The 12491-nt window shown below is 42.5% G+C and overlaps 1 protein-coding gene across 10 annotated transcripts in view; it reads left to right on the plus strand.

The window, feature by feature from the left end:
• Nucleotides 1-12491, plus strand: part of DEPDC5 (DEP domain containing 5, GATOR1 subcomplex subunit) — a 123781-nt gene that overhangs the window by 55139 nt on the left and 56151 nt on the right. For all 10 annotated transcript variants that reach the window (XM_073673960.1, XM_073673969.1, XM_073673978.1 and 7 more), the window contains one exon: nucleotides 11672-11875. In XM_073673960.1, coding sequence (XP_073530061.1) covers nucleotides 11672-11875 — 204 coding nt within the window. The remainder of the gene's footprint in view (nucleotides 1-11671; nucleotides 11876-12491) is intronic.

A 12491-nucleotide genomic window follows, 5' to 3' on the forward strand; every position in this document is an offset into this window, starting at 1 on the left:
TTTGTGGCTGTAGCGGAGGGAGTTGTTGCTTGCCATTTATTTCCTTTTGTGGACTTCTTTTTCACTTGGTACTATCAGTGTTCAGCTGTGATCAGGTAACCTATGGTATACTGCCTTTTGGACTCTACTGGAGTCAAAAATCCAACTCAGATGATGATATCAGAGGCTCAGACTGCTCCCATGCTTTTCACTGCATCTTTGCTTGCTCACCATACTTTCCAGGAAGTCTACACATTGAATGCTGATTGCCATTACTGCAAGGATAGAATAATGTATAAAATCTAAACCCTCATTGACAAAAGGATATTTACTTTTTATTGATTATATTTAAATAATATTGATGGTAGTAATTGTATGGAGAATTTTAAAGTTGCTGTTTACAGGGAATTTATCACCAGGTTTTTGCTTCCTCATCTGAGAGCAGCAAAATGTAGGAAAAGAGACCCTGATTCCAACGATGTATCACTTCGTTTACTGGGTGCAGCAGTTGTGACAGAGTTTCAGATGTAGCATGAAGCAGAGCTCAGAAAACTATCCCCGCCAATGCTAAGCTCTCTATGTACATTGTCTATTGACTGTGAGCTGCTTATCCCAGGAGGGGGAGTGGTCAGACAAGAGCTGGCAGGAGCATCAGTTTATGCAGTGATAATCTCCTGGTGATAAAACATTGTTTGTAAGTAAACAGCACCCAACTTAATAAATGACACATTGCTGAACTCTGTTTCAGCCTCTATCTCCTGCTGTCTTCAGGTTATATAGCAAAAACCTGCTGACAGATTCCTTTTAGAGGGAATGTAAAGCTGGTGATACACATCAGATAGAAGTTGGTCTAATCTGCTGATTTTATTTGTGTTTGGGAGACTCCTGACTTTTCTCAATGTCTGTAAAAAAGAATGTTCATGTAGGATTGGAACACTCCAGATGCTTTGTTACCCCAGTAGGTAAGCCATTGGTAGAAGGGTGTATTCACATTTTTTTCCTCTTTCAAACAAAATACAGTACAGACCAAAGTTTGGCCACACCTTCTCATTTAAAGATTTTTCTGTATTTTCATGACTGAAAATTGTACATTTACACTGAAGGCATCAAAACTATGAATTAACACATGTGGAATTATATACTTAACAAAAAAGTGTGAAACAACTGAAAATGTGTCTTATATTCTAGGTTCTTCAAAGTAGCCACCTTTTGTTTTGATGACTGCTTTGCACACTCTTGGCATTCTCTTGATGAGCTTCAAGAGGTAGTCACCGGAAATGGTTTTCACTTCACAGGTGTGCCCTGTCAGGTTTAATAAGTGGGATTTATTGCCTTATAAATGGGGTTGGGACCATCAGTTGTGTTGTGCAGAAGTCATGTGGATACACAGCTGATAGTCTATTCACTAGGACTGTTAGCTGCTTTTTTCTTGCCATAATACAAATTCTAAGTAAAGAAAAACAAGTGGCCATTATTATTTTAAGAGATGAAGGTCAGTCAGTGCGAAAAATTGGGCAAACTTTGAAAGTGTCCCCAAGTGCAGTTGCAAAAACCATCAAGCGCTACAAAGAAACTGGCTCACATGAGGACCGCCCCAGGAAAGGAAGACCAAGAGTCACCTCTGCTTCTGAGGATAAGTTTATCCGAGTCACCAGCCTCAGAAATTGCAGGTTAACAGCAGCTCAGATTAGAGACCGGGTCAATGCCACACAGAGTCCTAGCAGCAGACACATCTCTACAACAACTGTTAAGAGGAGACTTTGTGCAGCAGGCCTTCATGGTAAAATAGCTGCTAGGAAACCACTGCTAAGGACAGGCAACAAGCAGAAGAGACTTGTTTGGGCTAAAGAACACAAGGAATGGACATTAGACCAGTGGAAATCTGTGTTTTGGTCTGATGAGTCCAAATTTGAGATCTTTGGTTCCAACCACCGTGTCTTTGTACGACGCAGAAAAGGTAAACGGATGGACTCTACATGCCTGGTTCCCAAGGTGAAGCATGGAGGAGATGGTGTGGGGGTGCTTTGCTGGTGACACTGTTGGGGATTTATTCAAAATTGAAGGCATACTGAACCAGCATGGCTACCACAGCATCTTGCAGCGGCATGCTATTCCATCCGGTTTGCGTTTAGTTGGACCATCATTTATTTTTCAACAGGACAATGACCCCAAACACACCTCCAGGCTGTGTAAGGGCTATTTGACCAAGAAGGAGAGTGATGGGGTGCTACGCCAGATGACCTGGCCGCCACAGTCACCAGACCTGAACCCAATCGAGATGGTTTGGGGTGAGTTGCACCGCAGAGTGAAGGCAAAAGGGCCAACAAGTGCTAAGCATCTCTGGGAAGTCCTTAAAGATTGTTGGAAGACCATTTCCGGTGACTACCTCTTGAAGCTCATCAAGAGAATGCCAAGAGTGTGCAAAGCAGTCATCAAAGCAAAAGGTGGCTACTTTGAAGAACCTAGAATATAAGACATATTTTCAGTTGTTTCACACTTTTTTGTTAAGTATATAATTCCACATGTGTTAATTCATAGTTTTGATGCCTTCAGTGTGAATGTACAATTTTCATAGTCAAGAAAATGCAGAAAAATCTTTAAATGAGAAGGTGTGTCCAAACTTTTGGTCTGTACTGTGTGTGTGTGTGTGTGTGTGTGTGTGTGTGTATATATATATATATATATATATATATATATATATATATATATATATATATATATATATATATATATATATATATATATATATATATATATATATATATATAATATATATATAATCTGCTTGGCGCTGTGTGCACAATGGTGGAGTCCTCAGGATATGTGTGTGATCTACTTTATTCTATGTCTATTTGCTTTGCGGTTGAAACAAACTGCTGTTCCTTGTGGGCAACCATTTCCGGTTGTGGGCTGACTAGTGGTATAGAAAAATAAGCTGCAGACTGTAGGGTTAATGAGCCTTTAAATGACAAATAACTGTTTCCATGTGGTGTGATTTCATTATCAGCATTAGTGGAATTAAAGTAAAAAATGTTCTGTTCATTTTTCCCATTACGATGTGAGTGTAAATAATGAGTGTGGTTATAATAGTGAATAATTATTCTTGCTCACATGTAATCCTGCCGGCAGGCGTGTTCGACCTTGCTTCCACTACTGTCTTATAAGCTTCTGCAGCATTTCCATAGTTACATGATCGCGTACACCCCCACAGCCCACTCATTATGACTCGCTCATTGCATGGGATTTACGCATTCAGGACTTACCTAAGCAATGGGCATGGAGTGTTTCAGCTTTTCACTCTTTTACGATGATTTTGGGCTTTGATGTCCGGAGCATTTCACTCTTTGTAATGCTACCATCTAAAAGGCAGATTTTTTTTTTTTTTTCTTTTGCAGGACTCATAAGGCTTTCATATTTGTAAAAACTGGAACAGATATCAGTGATTTTTGTAGGTTTTTTTATTTAAGAAAAAAGTGGTCAGAAAAAGGAAAAATAGTTTTTCCTAATATTTTTATGCTCTGTTTTGACTCTTTCATGCACCACTCTCTACTTGTACTACATGGTGAAGTGTTAATTACTGCAGTTACATACACGTACAACGCAAGAATGAAGCCGGCAAAGTAACAGTGCCATCTGCCGGGTGAGCCGCCTTTTACCTACAGCTGTGTGTGATCCCGGCTGGCTTCCTTACATACCATGGTTTTACAGTGGGAATGTGCTCCCTTTATTACACCCCCGGCACCTCTTAGAGTGATTATGAGGAGCTGGTGGTTTGCCATGGCAGCCGGAAGACTAAAGGTCTCCATACACCTTAGTCTATTGTCAGCCAAACCCGCCGATATTGATGGGTTCAGCTGACAGTTCAGTGTGTCTGGGGGCGATGGGCAACTGATAGTCGAGGGAAATATAGATCGCGCAAGTCCAATTTCGCTCTTCCAATCACATTGTTCTTCCTGAGATAATCTGTCAGTTGGCCGCCTTCTCATAGAGCGCACGAGCGCTCTGCCGAATGAGCGCTCCTGTGGTAAGGGAGAGTTGGCGGAGATGACTCTGCCAAATGATCTGCCAAAGCATCATTAGACCAATAGCCATCTAATGTGTATTGCCAGCCTAGCAATGCCATTCGTGTCTGCTATATACCATGGCTTTTCAGATACTGCAGACTACATAAGTAGTGCATTATCTAAGCGATCAAAAGATCACATGTTCTAGTCCCTTTTGTAGTACTAACATTATTAAAAAAATAAATAAAAAAATGTTATGTGCAAAAATAGTAAAAAATATAACCAAAAAATCCCAGTTTAATCTATAAAAATGACTTCTTTGGTAAAAAAAAAACAAAAGCCTTAAAAAAAAAAAAAAAAAACAAAAAAAAAAAAAAAACCACACATTTGGTATTGCTGTAGTGATCCATACTACAAAGCTACTTTATTTATCTCATACCATGAGTGCCGCAAAAAAAAGCCAGAATTTCTTTTGTCTTGTGCTAAAGTAGTAAAACCTAAAAGAAGAAAAAAAATTAAATTGGGTATAACTGTAGCTGGATCTATCGATCTGCAGAATTACGTTCAGTTATATTGAATGGTAAATTCTGAAAAAAAAAAAAAAATACAAGAAATAAATTTAGTGAAAAAACAAATGCAGATTTATTTTTTATTCATGTACCCAGAAAATAGTACCAGTGGAAACTGCATTTTGTCCTGTAAGAAACAAACCCTCACACTTCCTCGTCTACAAAGAAATAAAGTTATGGATCTCTGATTGTGGTGAGCAAAAAAAAAATTTTTCTCCTTCCACCATGACTGCACCACGGAGAGAGGGGATCCGCACTTCAAGGACAGGAAACCTACAGATAAAAAGGGCGGTACCTCTCTCCCGCATCAGTTGGTTTCCTGTCCTTGATGGGGAACCTGCAGTACCGCGTACCTGTGTAAGAGGAAAGCTATGTGCCAAGAAGATGAATCCTCGTTGGAGCTGGGCCCGAGAAGTCTGACTCGGGCAGCGGGGGTTCCCTGCCTCAGCTGGTGCGGTGACCCGAGGCGCCACCGCTGGTGCGGTGACCCGAGGCGCCACTGCTGGGGTCAGTGGGCCACTAGGGTGTGTGGGGGGAGAGGTAGCGGAAGATGGAGCGATTCACATGCTACCTCTCCCTGGATCTTCATGGCGGCGACTGTGAGCTGAGGTCGCGCTGAGAAGACGCGCAAGGAACTTCCAGAGTTCCAGTTCTCGCGTAGGAGTCGCACGTCCCCATGACACATCACACCATGCCCATGATGCTGCGCACTCCTATGGTGGGCGGGCGTGAAGCGCCCACTCCCATTGTGGGCGCGCTCCCAGCTGACGAAGCGCCGCAAAGCCTGACTGGGAGTCCAGTCAGGTGTCAGTTGCGGGGACAACTTCCGGGGACAGATGCATGGCGTCCCTTAGGAAAGGGATATGAGGGCGCTATTTTCGCTCAGTGGGGAAAAAAAGGAAGCTGCAGACTGGGAGGAGACCAGGTATATGTGGATAGATAGATAGATAGATCGATCGCCAGAGAGCACTGCAGAGGGCTTCTGATGGAGCTCTGGCAGTCTCCTTCGGTCAGCCTGAAGAGAAAATACCTATTTGATGTCTCGGTATGTTCCTCCTGGGAAAAAGCTCCGAAACTGGTTGAGGCTATAACTAAGGCCTCCAAAAAGTTTTCTCTTCCATTTGAGGATATGGGGGTATTAAAAGATCCTATGGACAAAAAAAGCAGACACCTTCTTAAAAGCTTTATGGGAAGCCGCTGGGGGAGAGTTGAGTCCCGCGGTAGCAGCCACTTGTACGGCCAGATCTTTGATGGCCTGGTTGGATCAGTTAGAAACACACTTGAGGAGAAAAAACTGTTGAGGGATACTATATTAGACTTCATCCCTGTAATTAAAGGAGCTGCTGTTTTTTTGGCAGATGCCTTGGCTGACTCGGTCAGGTTAGCAGCCAGGGCAGCAAGTTTTTCCAATTCAGCCCAGCGGGCCATCCGGCTTGAATGTTGGCCTGGAAATCTCCAGACAAAGTCAAGATTACGCTCCATTCGCTGTGAGGGCGAATTTTAGTTTGGTCCTACTCTGGACTATATCCGGGACAAAGCCAGGGATAAGGAAAAACGTTTCGCTGTCATGTCCAACAATAGGAAATCTTATCGGAGTAAGAAATATATCCGTAGGAAACCCCCCCAGGGGCAAGGATAAGTGGAAGGATAGAAGGCGAAAGGCCAAATTCCTGTTCAGCAGACCTCCCAATGATAATAGAAAGCTCTCTCAATGAAGGTTTTCCTCGGGTGGGGGGAAGGCTATCCTTGTTTCTTTCGACCTGGGAAGGAATATCCTACTGCTTCTGCATCCTAAACATAATAAAATCAGGGCTGAAATTCCAATTCCACTCAAATTCCCCATCCAAATTTCATAGGGACTCCCAAAAGGCCCTCAAACGAAGAGCAGCTAGTCTTAGAGCAGGAAGTTCTAGGCCTGATAGAGGAAGCAATCCTTCAAGAAGTCCCTTCCCAGGGAAAAGGCGAAGGTTTCCACTCCCCTCTTTTCCTGAGGAGAAAACCGGACGGGACTTACAGGACAATTGTAAATCTCAAAAAATTGAACAAGCTGTTGAAGGTTCAAACCTTCAAAATGGAGTCAATAAAGAGGTCAGTAAAAATACTGTTTCAGGACTGTTTCATGATGGTTCTGGACTTAAAGGACGCTTACTATCACATCCCTATCCACAAGGATTATCAGAAGTTCCTCAGGGTAGCAATATCTATGGGGGGGTGGACAAGCACTACCAGTATACGGTTCCTCCATTCGGTCTAGCCATCGCCCTAATTGTATTTATCAAAATAATTTTGGAGGTAACTGCACACCTGAGAGAACAAGACGTACTGATTGTCCCATACCCGGATGATTTTCTGACAACAGGCACTTCTTTCCAGCATTGCAAAGACCAACTAAAAAAGGTCATGGATTCCTTGAGCAGCTTAGGCTGGCTTTTAAATCTAAAATAAATAAATAAAAAAAATCCAGAACCTAGCCGAATCAAGTACAGGAATATCTAGGCATCCTATTAGACTCAAAAAATCAAGAATGTCACCTCCCGGCAGGAAAGATTCAAAAGATCATAGCTCAGATTTCTCGGATATAGGATCACCCATCGATGTCTCTACTAAAAGCTATGTCCCTCCTTGGTTCCATGATGGCCTGTTTTCCGGCCGTTCATTGATCTCAGATACATACCAGATAGTTGCAGTGGGAGGTTCTAGGAGCCGAAAGCTTGCTAAACGGGCATTTAGGTCAGCTAACCTTGTCGTTAAACTAAGTTTTCTCTGGGATTGTGAATGAGGATGGCCAATTTGACCCGGGGTATTCCATGGGTGATTTCAGTTCATCAGATCCTGACCACAGATGCAAGCTCCAGAGGCTGGGGGGCTCACTGGAACGACCAGGTAGCTCAGGGGGTTTGGACATATGACCTGAGTTCAGCATCCTCAAACATGAAGGAGCTGCTAGCAGTGGAATTCGCCCTTTTGGAATTTCTGGACACTTTGCGGGGTCTCCACTGAGTTTTGTCAGACAACCGGGTTGTAGTAGCATACCTGAACCGCCAGGGGGGTACCCGGTCCCATCATTTGATGCTAGTGACAGTCTATTTTTCAGTTAGCCAGAAGCAATCTGAAGTCCCTATCGGCTGTCCACATAAGGGGGATAGAAAATCACAGGGCAGACTACCTGAGCAGAATCCAGCTGAGACAGGGCGAGTGGGAACTGAAAGAATCAGTGTTCAATCAGATCACAGAGATGTGGGGACGTCCTATCATAGACCTATTCGCCAACAGTCAGGACCGGAAAGTGGAGGTGTTCTGCTCTATAGACCCCAAAGGGAACCCCTTACCGTTAGACGCCTTCACGATTCCATGGCATTCCCCTCTAGGCTATGCTTTTCCTTCGATTTGCCCTGATTCCGGCAGTTCTGAAAAAGATCAGGGAGGACAGAGCAAAGGTAATCTTAATAGCCCCCCTTCTGGCCGAAGAGGACATGGTCGCCTTGGCTGAGGATGATGTCCATCTCCAACCCCTGGGTTCTTCCGGAACTTCCGGACCTTCTTTCTCAGGGGCCAGTTTATCATCCTCAGGTGAAAAACTTGCACATGACAGCCTGGAATTTGAAAGGGCTCTCCTGAGGAATAAGGGTTTTTCTCAAAATTTTAACCTCCACGCTACTACAAAGTAGGAAGCCAGTAACCACCAGACTTTATGGGAAAACTTGGAGGGCGTTCCTTTCATCGTCCGGTTCCGGGTTGGATGGAGGGGTTCCATTGTCAGCGATTTTAGAATTTCTGCAGAAGGGATTGGAAAAGGGTCTAGCTACAAGTACCTTGAAAGTTCAGATCGCAGCATTAGGAGCCCTATAAAACTGCGACCTGGCTAGAAATGGATGGATATCTAGGTTCATCAAGGCATTTGCCAGATCTAGACCTATCCCCTCTCGTTACACGTGTCGTCCTTGGGATCTATACTTAGTCCTCACAGCTCTAACCAAACCTCCCTTCGAGCCCTTAGCAGGCACATCTCTAAGAACCCTGTCCCTTAAAACATCACTGCTAGTAGCACTCACATCAGTGCGTAGAGTCAGCGATATCCAGGCACTATCTGCAGGCCTTTCCTTTTGCTACAATCCCAAAAACAAGGGAGAAAGGGACCTGCATACACTAGACGTCAAAAGGTGCCTAGACGAGTACCTAGCGGCCACGCAAAAGTGTAGGAAGGACCGGATTCTCTCTGTGTGCTTTCAGGGACCTCTGAAGGGGTGGAAAGCTTCTAAAGGCACGTTGGCGCGATGGCAAAGAGACACGATCACCCTGTCATACTCCTCACGTGGGGAAGCCACCCCGGAGAATCTGAAGGCTCATTCAACAAGAGCAGTGGCAGCCTCCTGGGCGGAAAGAGCTGGGGGTTCGATAGAACAGATGTGTAGAGCCGCTACATTTTAATCTCCCTCTACATTCTTTAATCATTATCGGCTGGACCTAGCCTCTTTTTCAGACCTTACTTTTGGTAGAAGGGTTCTGGAAGCAGTGGTCCCTCCCTAACGTTACATTTCTCTGTAATTCTCTCCGTGGTGCCGTCATGTGGGAAGGAGAAAGATGTAGTTACTTACCGGTAACAGGATTTCTCAGAGCCCATGACGGCACCCGTACATTCCCTCCCTTCACGCGTTGGTGTGCACACTTACCTTTATAGTTTATACGTAGTCACATGGTGTTCCTAATGAGCATCATAATAATGTGTATATTGTGTTATTAATCTGGAGGTCCTCTCGTGCTCTGTAAACAACTGATGCGGGAGAGAGGTACCGCCCTTTTTATCTGTAGGTTTCCTGTCCTTGAAGGGCGGATCCCCTCTCTCCGTGGTGCCGTCATGGGCTCTGAAAAATCCCTTTACCGGTAAGTAACTACATCTTTTAAGGTAATTTGGCATTGTCATAACTGTATTGACCTTGCAGAATAAAGATAACATGTCTATTATACAAAACCATCAATAATGATTAAAAAAGATGTATAAAATCCATGATTCTTTTATTTTTTTTGTTTTTTATTACACTTTTTGGGAGGTGGAATAAATTATCAAAAATTATACATGCCACACAGTAGCACCAATGAAAATAGAAAAATGTAAAACTTAGAGCTTTCATAATACTGTGATATATCTAAGGGGAAACATTTCTCCTTGCGAAGAGCGACATGTTAAGTGTGTCACGGTGAGGAGACTTTTAAAGCCGCAATGCTTCTCTGGGAAATATGCAAATTGTCTCTTCAGAAAGGAAGCGGACCAGAACTCTAGTGCCACCTACAGGAAGTAGCAATCCTAAAAGTCATTAGTGACCCTTTAACTAGCCTTATCACATGACTTAGGATATATATAAACATATAATTTTTTTACTTTTTCAAAAAATATTTATTATACAAAGCTGATAAAACATAAACAGATTTACATTTGAGATCGCTATAATTGTACTAACTGACAGGACAAAGTGTACACTGTTTGCTCAGTGTCACAAATTGTCAAATTTAAAATGTTAAAAAAAAATTGTTCCAAAATTCCTGTTTGTTTTTTTCTTTTTTTAATTTTTTTTTTCCTGCAGAGTTGATGAAAGTTAGATATGTTACATGTAAGCCAAACTAGTGGCACTAACAAATGCAACTTATCTGACACAAAAAAAAAAAAAAAAGAAGCCCTCAAGCAACTATGTTGAAGGAAAAATAAAAATATTATGGCTCTTTGAATGCAACTGTGAAATATTGAGAAATAAAAAATGCTTTGTCCTAAAGGCCAAAATAGGTTAGTCCTGAAGGGGTTATTAAGGATGTTTTGTTCAAGCCCAGAGGATAGTAATGGAGGGGGGGAGACACCCCCTTTACTAACCCAGTAAGTGAATAGTTTAAAAAAAAAAACAAAACCACTGACACACAGGAAAAAAATACTTTATTTGAATAAAGACTCCTCCACTCCCTTGTTTACCAATTTATTAATTAAAAATTAAATCCAGGAAGCTCCGACAGTAATCCGAGAGTATAGTGTCCCACAACGTCCATCGAATTCTACGGAGTCTCGTTCTCAAACTTCTCAGAACGAGACTTCATAGTTCGCTCCCGTTCAGCGGCAAGCACGGAAATTCTCACGTTTGAGCCTGACGCTGACCGCGAGTAATCCTATTGAGTCTCGTTCTGAGAACGTTCTGAACGAGGCTCAATAGGGTTACTCGCGGTCAGCGGCAGGCACAACCGTGAGAATTGGCGCATCATATTTGATTTTATTTCTAAACTTCGGCCTAACCTAACTGACCCCAACATCCACTGGTCCACCCATCCCTACTCCTTACCCAGTTGCGCTCTCCATCCCCTGGTAGGTGACCTCCTATTTCTAAATAGAGGATTCTTGCTAGTCCGTTTTTAATCATGTGATGTCATAGACCTAATGGAAAAGAGAAGAATTAACTGGGTAGAAGGGCAAAATGAGCAATTGTAAGTACATAGTGCTATATAATATGATTGCAATATATTAATAGGACAAAAATTTTGATAGGAGTACTTTTTTAATGTGGGAAAGTATGAGGCTGTGTAGGCACTACATGATATTTGTGAGCAGCGCACATTGCTGTGAGCAACGCACATTGAAGCCACTCTTTCAATTTTTGGGAAAAAAATCTTTGTCGTTTGTCAATATCATTTGGCACCGGTCACAAATGCTGCAGACTTTGCTGTAAGTATACTTTGCAACAGTTATAACATGTCCTAGTGAGAAGTTATTGTCTTCTGTTTCTTTGAATGCTAATATCTCCAGAGTGGAGAGGCGAAATTAAAAGAAAAAAAAATATTCCATATAGTAGCCACTATTACATTGTGTGTCTGGTTCAACATGGAAAATTTGCTGAGAGGTCTGTAAAATGTTGTGTATAAAGCAGTTGAGAAATTGAAGCCAGGTAAAATCTTTTCCCACTCTTTTTTTACTAGATATCCAGCTGTCACCGATTACAAGGCACATCTGCCAGTTATAGGGGAGTTACCATATTTGATATATAAAACTGGGTTTAGAGGAATGAAATGGTAATAACTGAATCATTTGAGAAAAACAACCTTCAGTACATTGAGGCATGCTTACACTTTATTATCCTTATCCTGCAGATTTTTTAGAAAAGATGATGGAATCCCAGCAGCGAGACTCGAGTGCACCTGGTAGATTTCATGTAGGCAGTGCAGAATCCATGCTACACATCCGTCCTGGAGGATATCATCCGCAGAGAGCTCTGATCAATCCTTTTGCACCATCACGCATGCCAATGAAGCTGACGTCTAATAGACGGAGATGGATGCATACGTTTCCTGTGGGTAAGAACAGCCATTACTGTAATTGTTTTGTCATCTTGCTGAGATCTTCTAAAGGGAACCTGTCAGCTCTAAGGGCAGCATGACGTAATGCAGACGCGGATGTTAGTGGTTTGTCACTTATGTGTTAATGTGCAGCATACACCCATTGAACAATCCATTGTGCGGCAGGAGTCCAATGTATTCTTGTTATGCCTCCTTTTCCCACCATTGAACTTCAGATTATCAGATTTCTCCTTTAGGGAGAAGACTGTTAATCAGCACCTGGAGTTTTGTAGGACCACCTTTCTCAGTAATTACTGCTGCAAGTCTTTTGGGATATGTCTCTATCATATTTACACATCTAGATGCTGAAATTTTTGCCTTTTATTTTTTTGCAAACTAGCTCTAGCTCAGGGAGATTGGATGGAGAACATTTGTGAACAGCAAGTATTGCCACAGATTCTCAATAGGATTTAGGTCTGGGCTGTGACTGAGCCATTCATACATATGAATATGGTTTGGTCTAAACTAGTATTTCACAAACTCCAGTCCTCATGGCCCTAAACAGGTCATGTTTTCAGGATTTCCATAGTATTACACAGGTTAGAGAATTCCTGATGCCTTGATGATCCCTCCA

This window comes from Phyllobates terribilis, unplaced genomic scaffold, assembly GCF_046119375.1.
Source record: "Phyllobates terribilis strain yellow unplaced genomic scaffold, ASM4611937v1 Scaffold_1__5_contigs__length_1240528914, whole genome shotgun sequence".
Taxonomy (NCBI): domain Eukaryota; kingdom Metazoa; phylum Chordata; class Amphibia; order Anura; family Dendrobatidae; genus Phyllobates; species Phyllobates terribilis.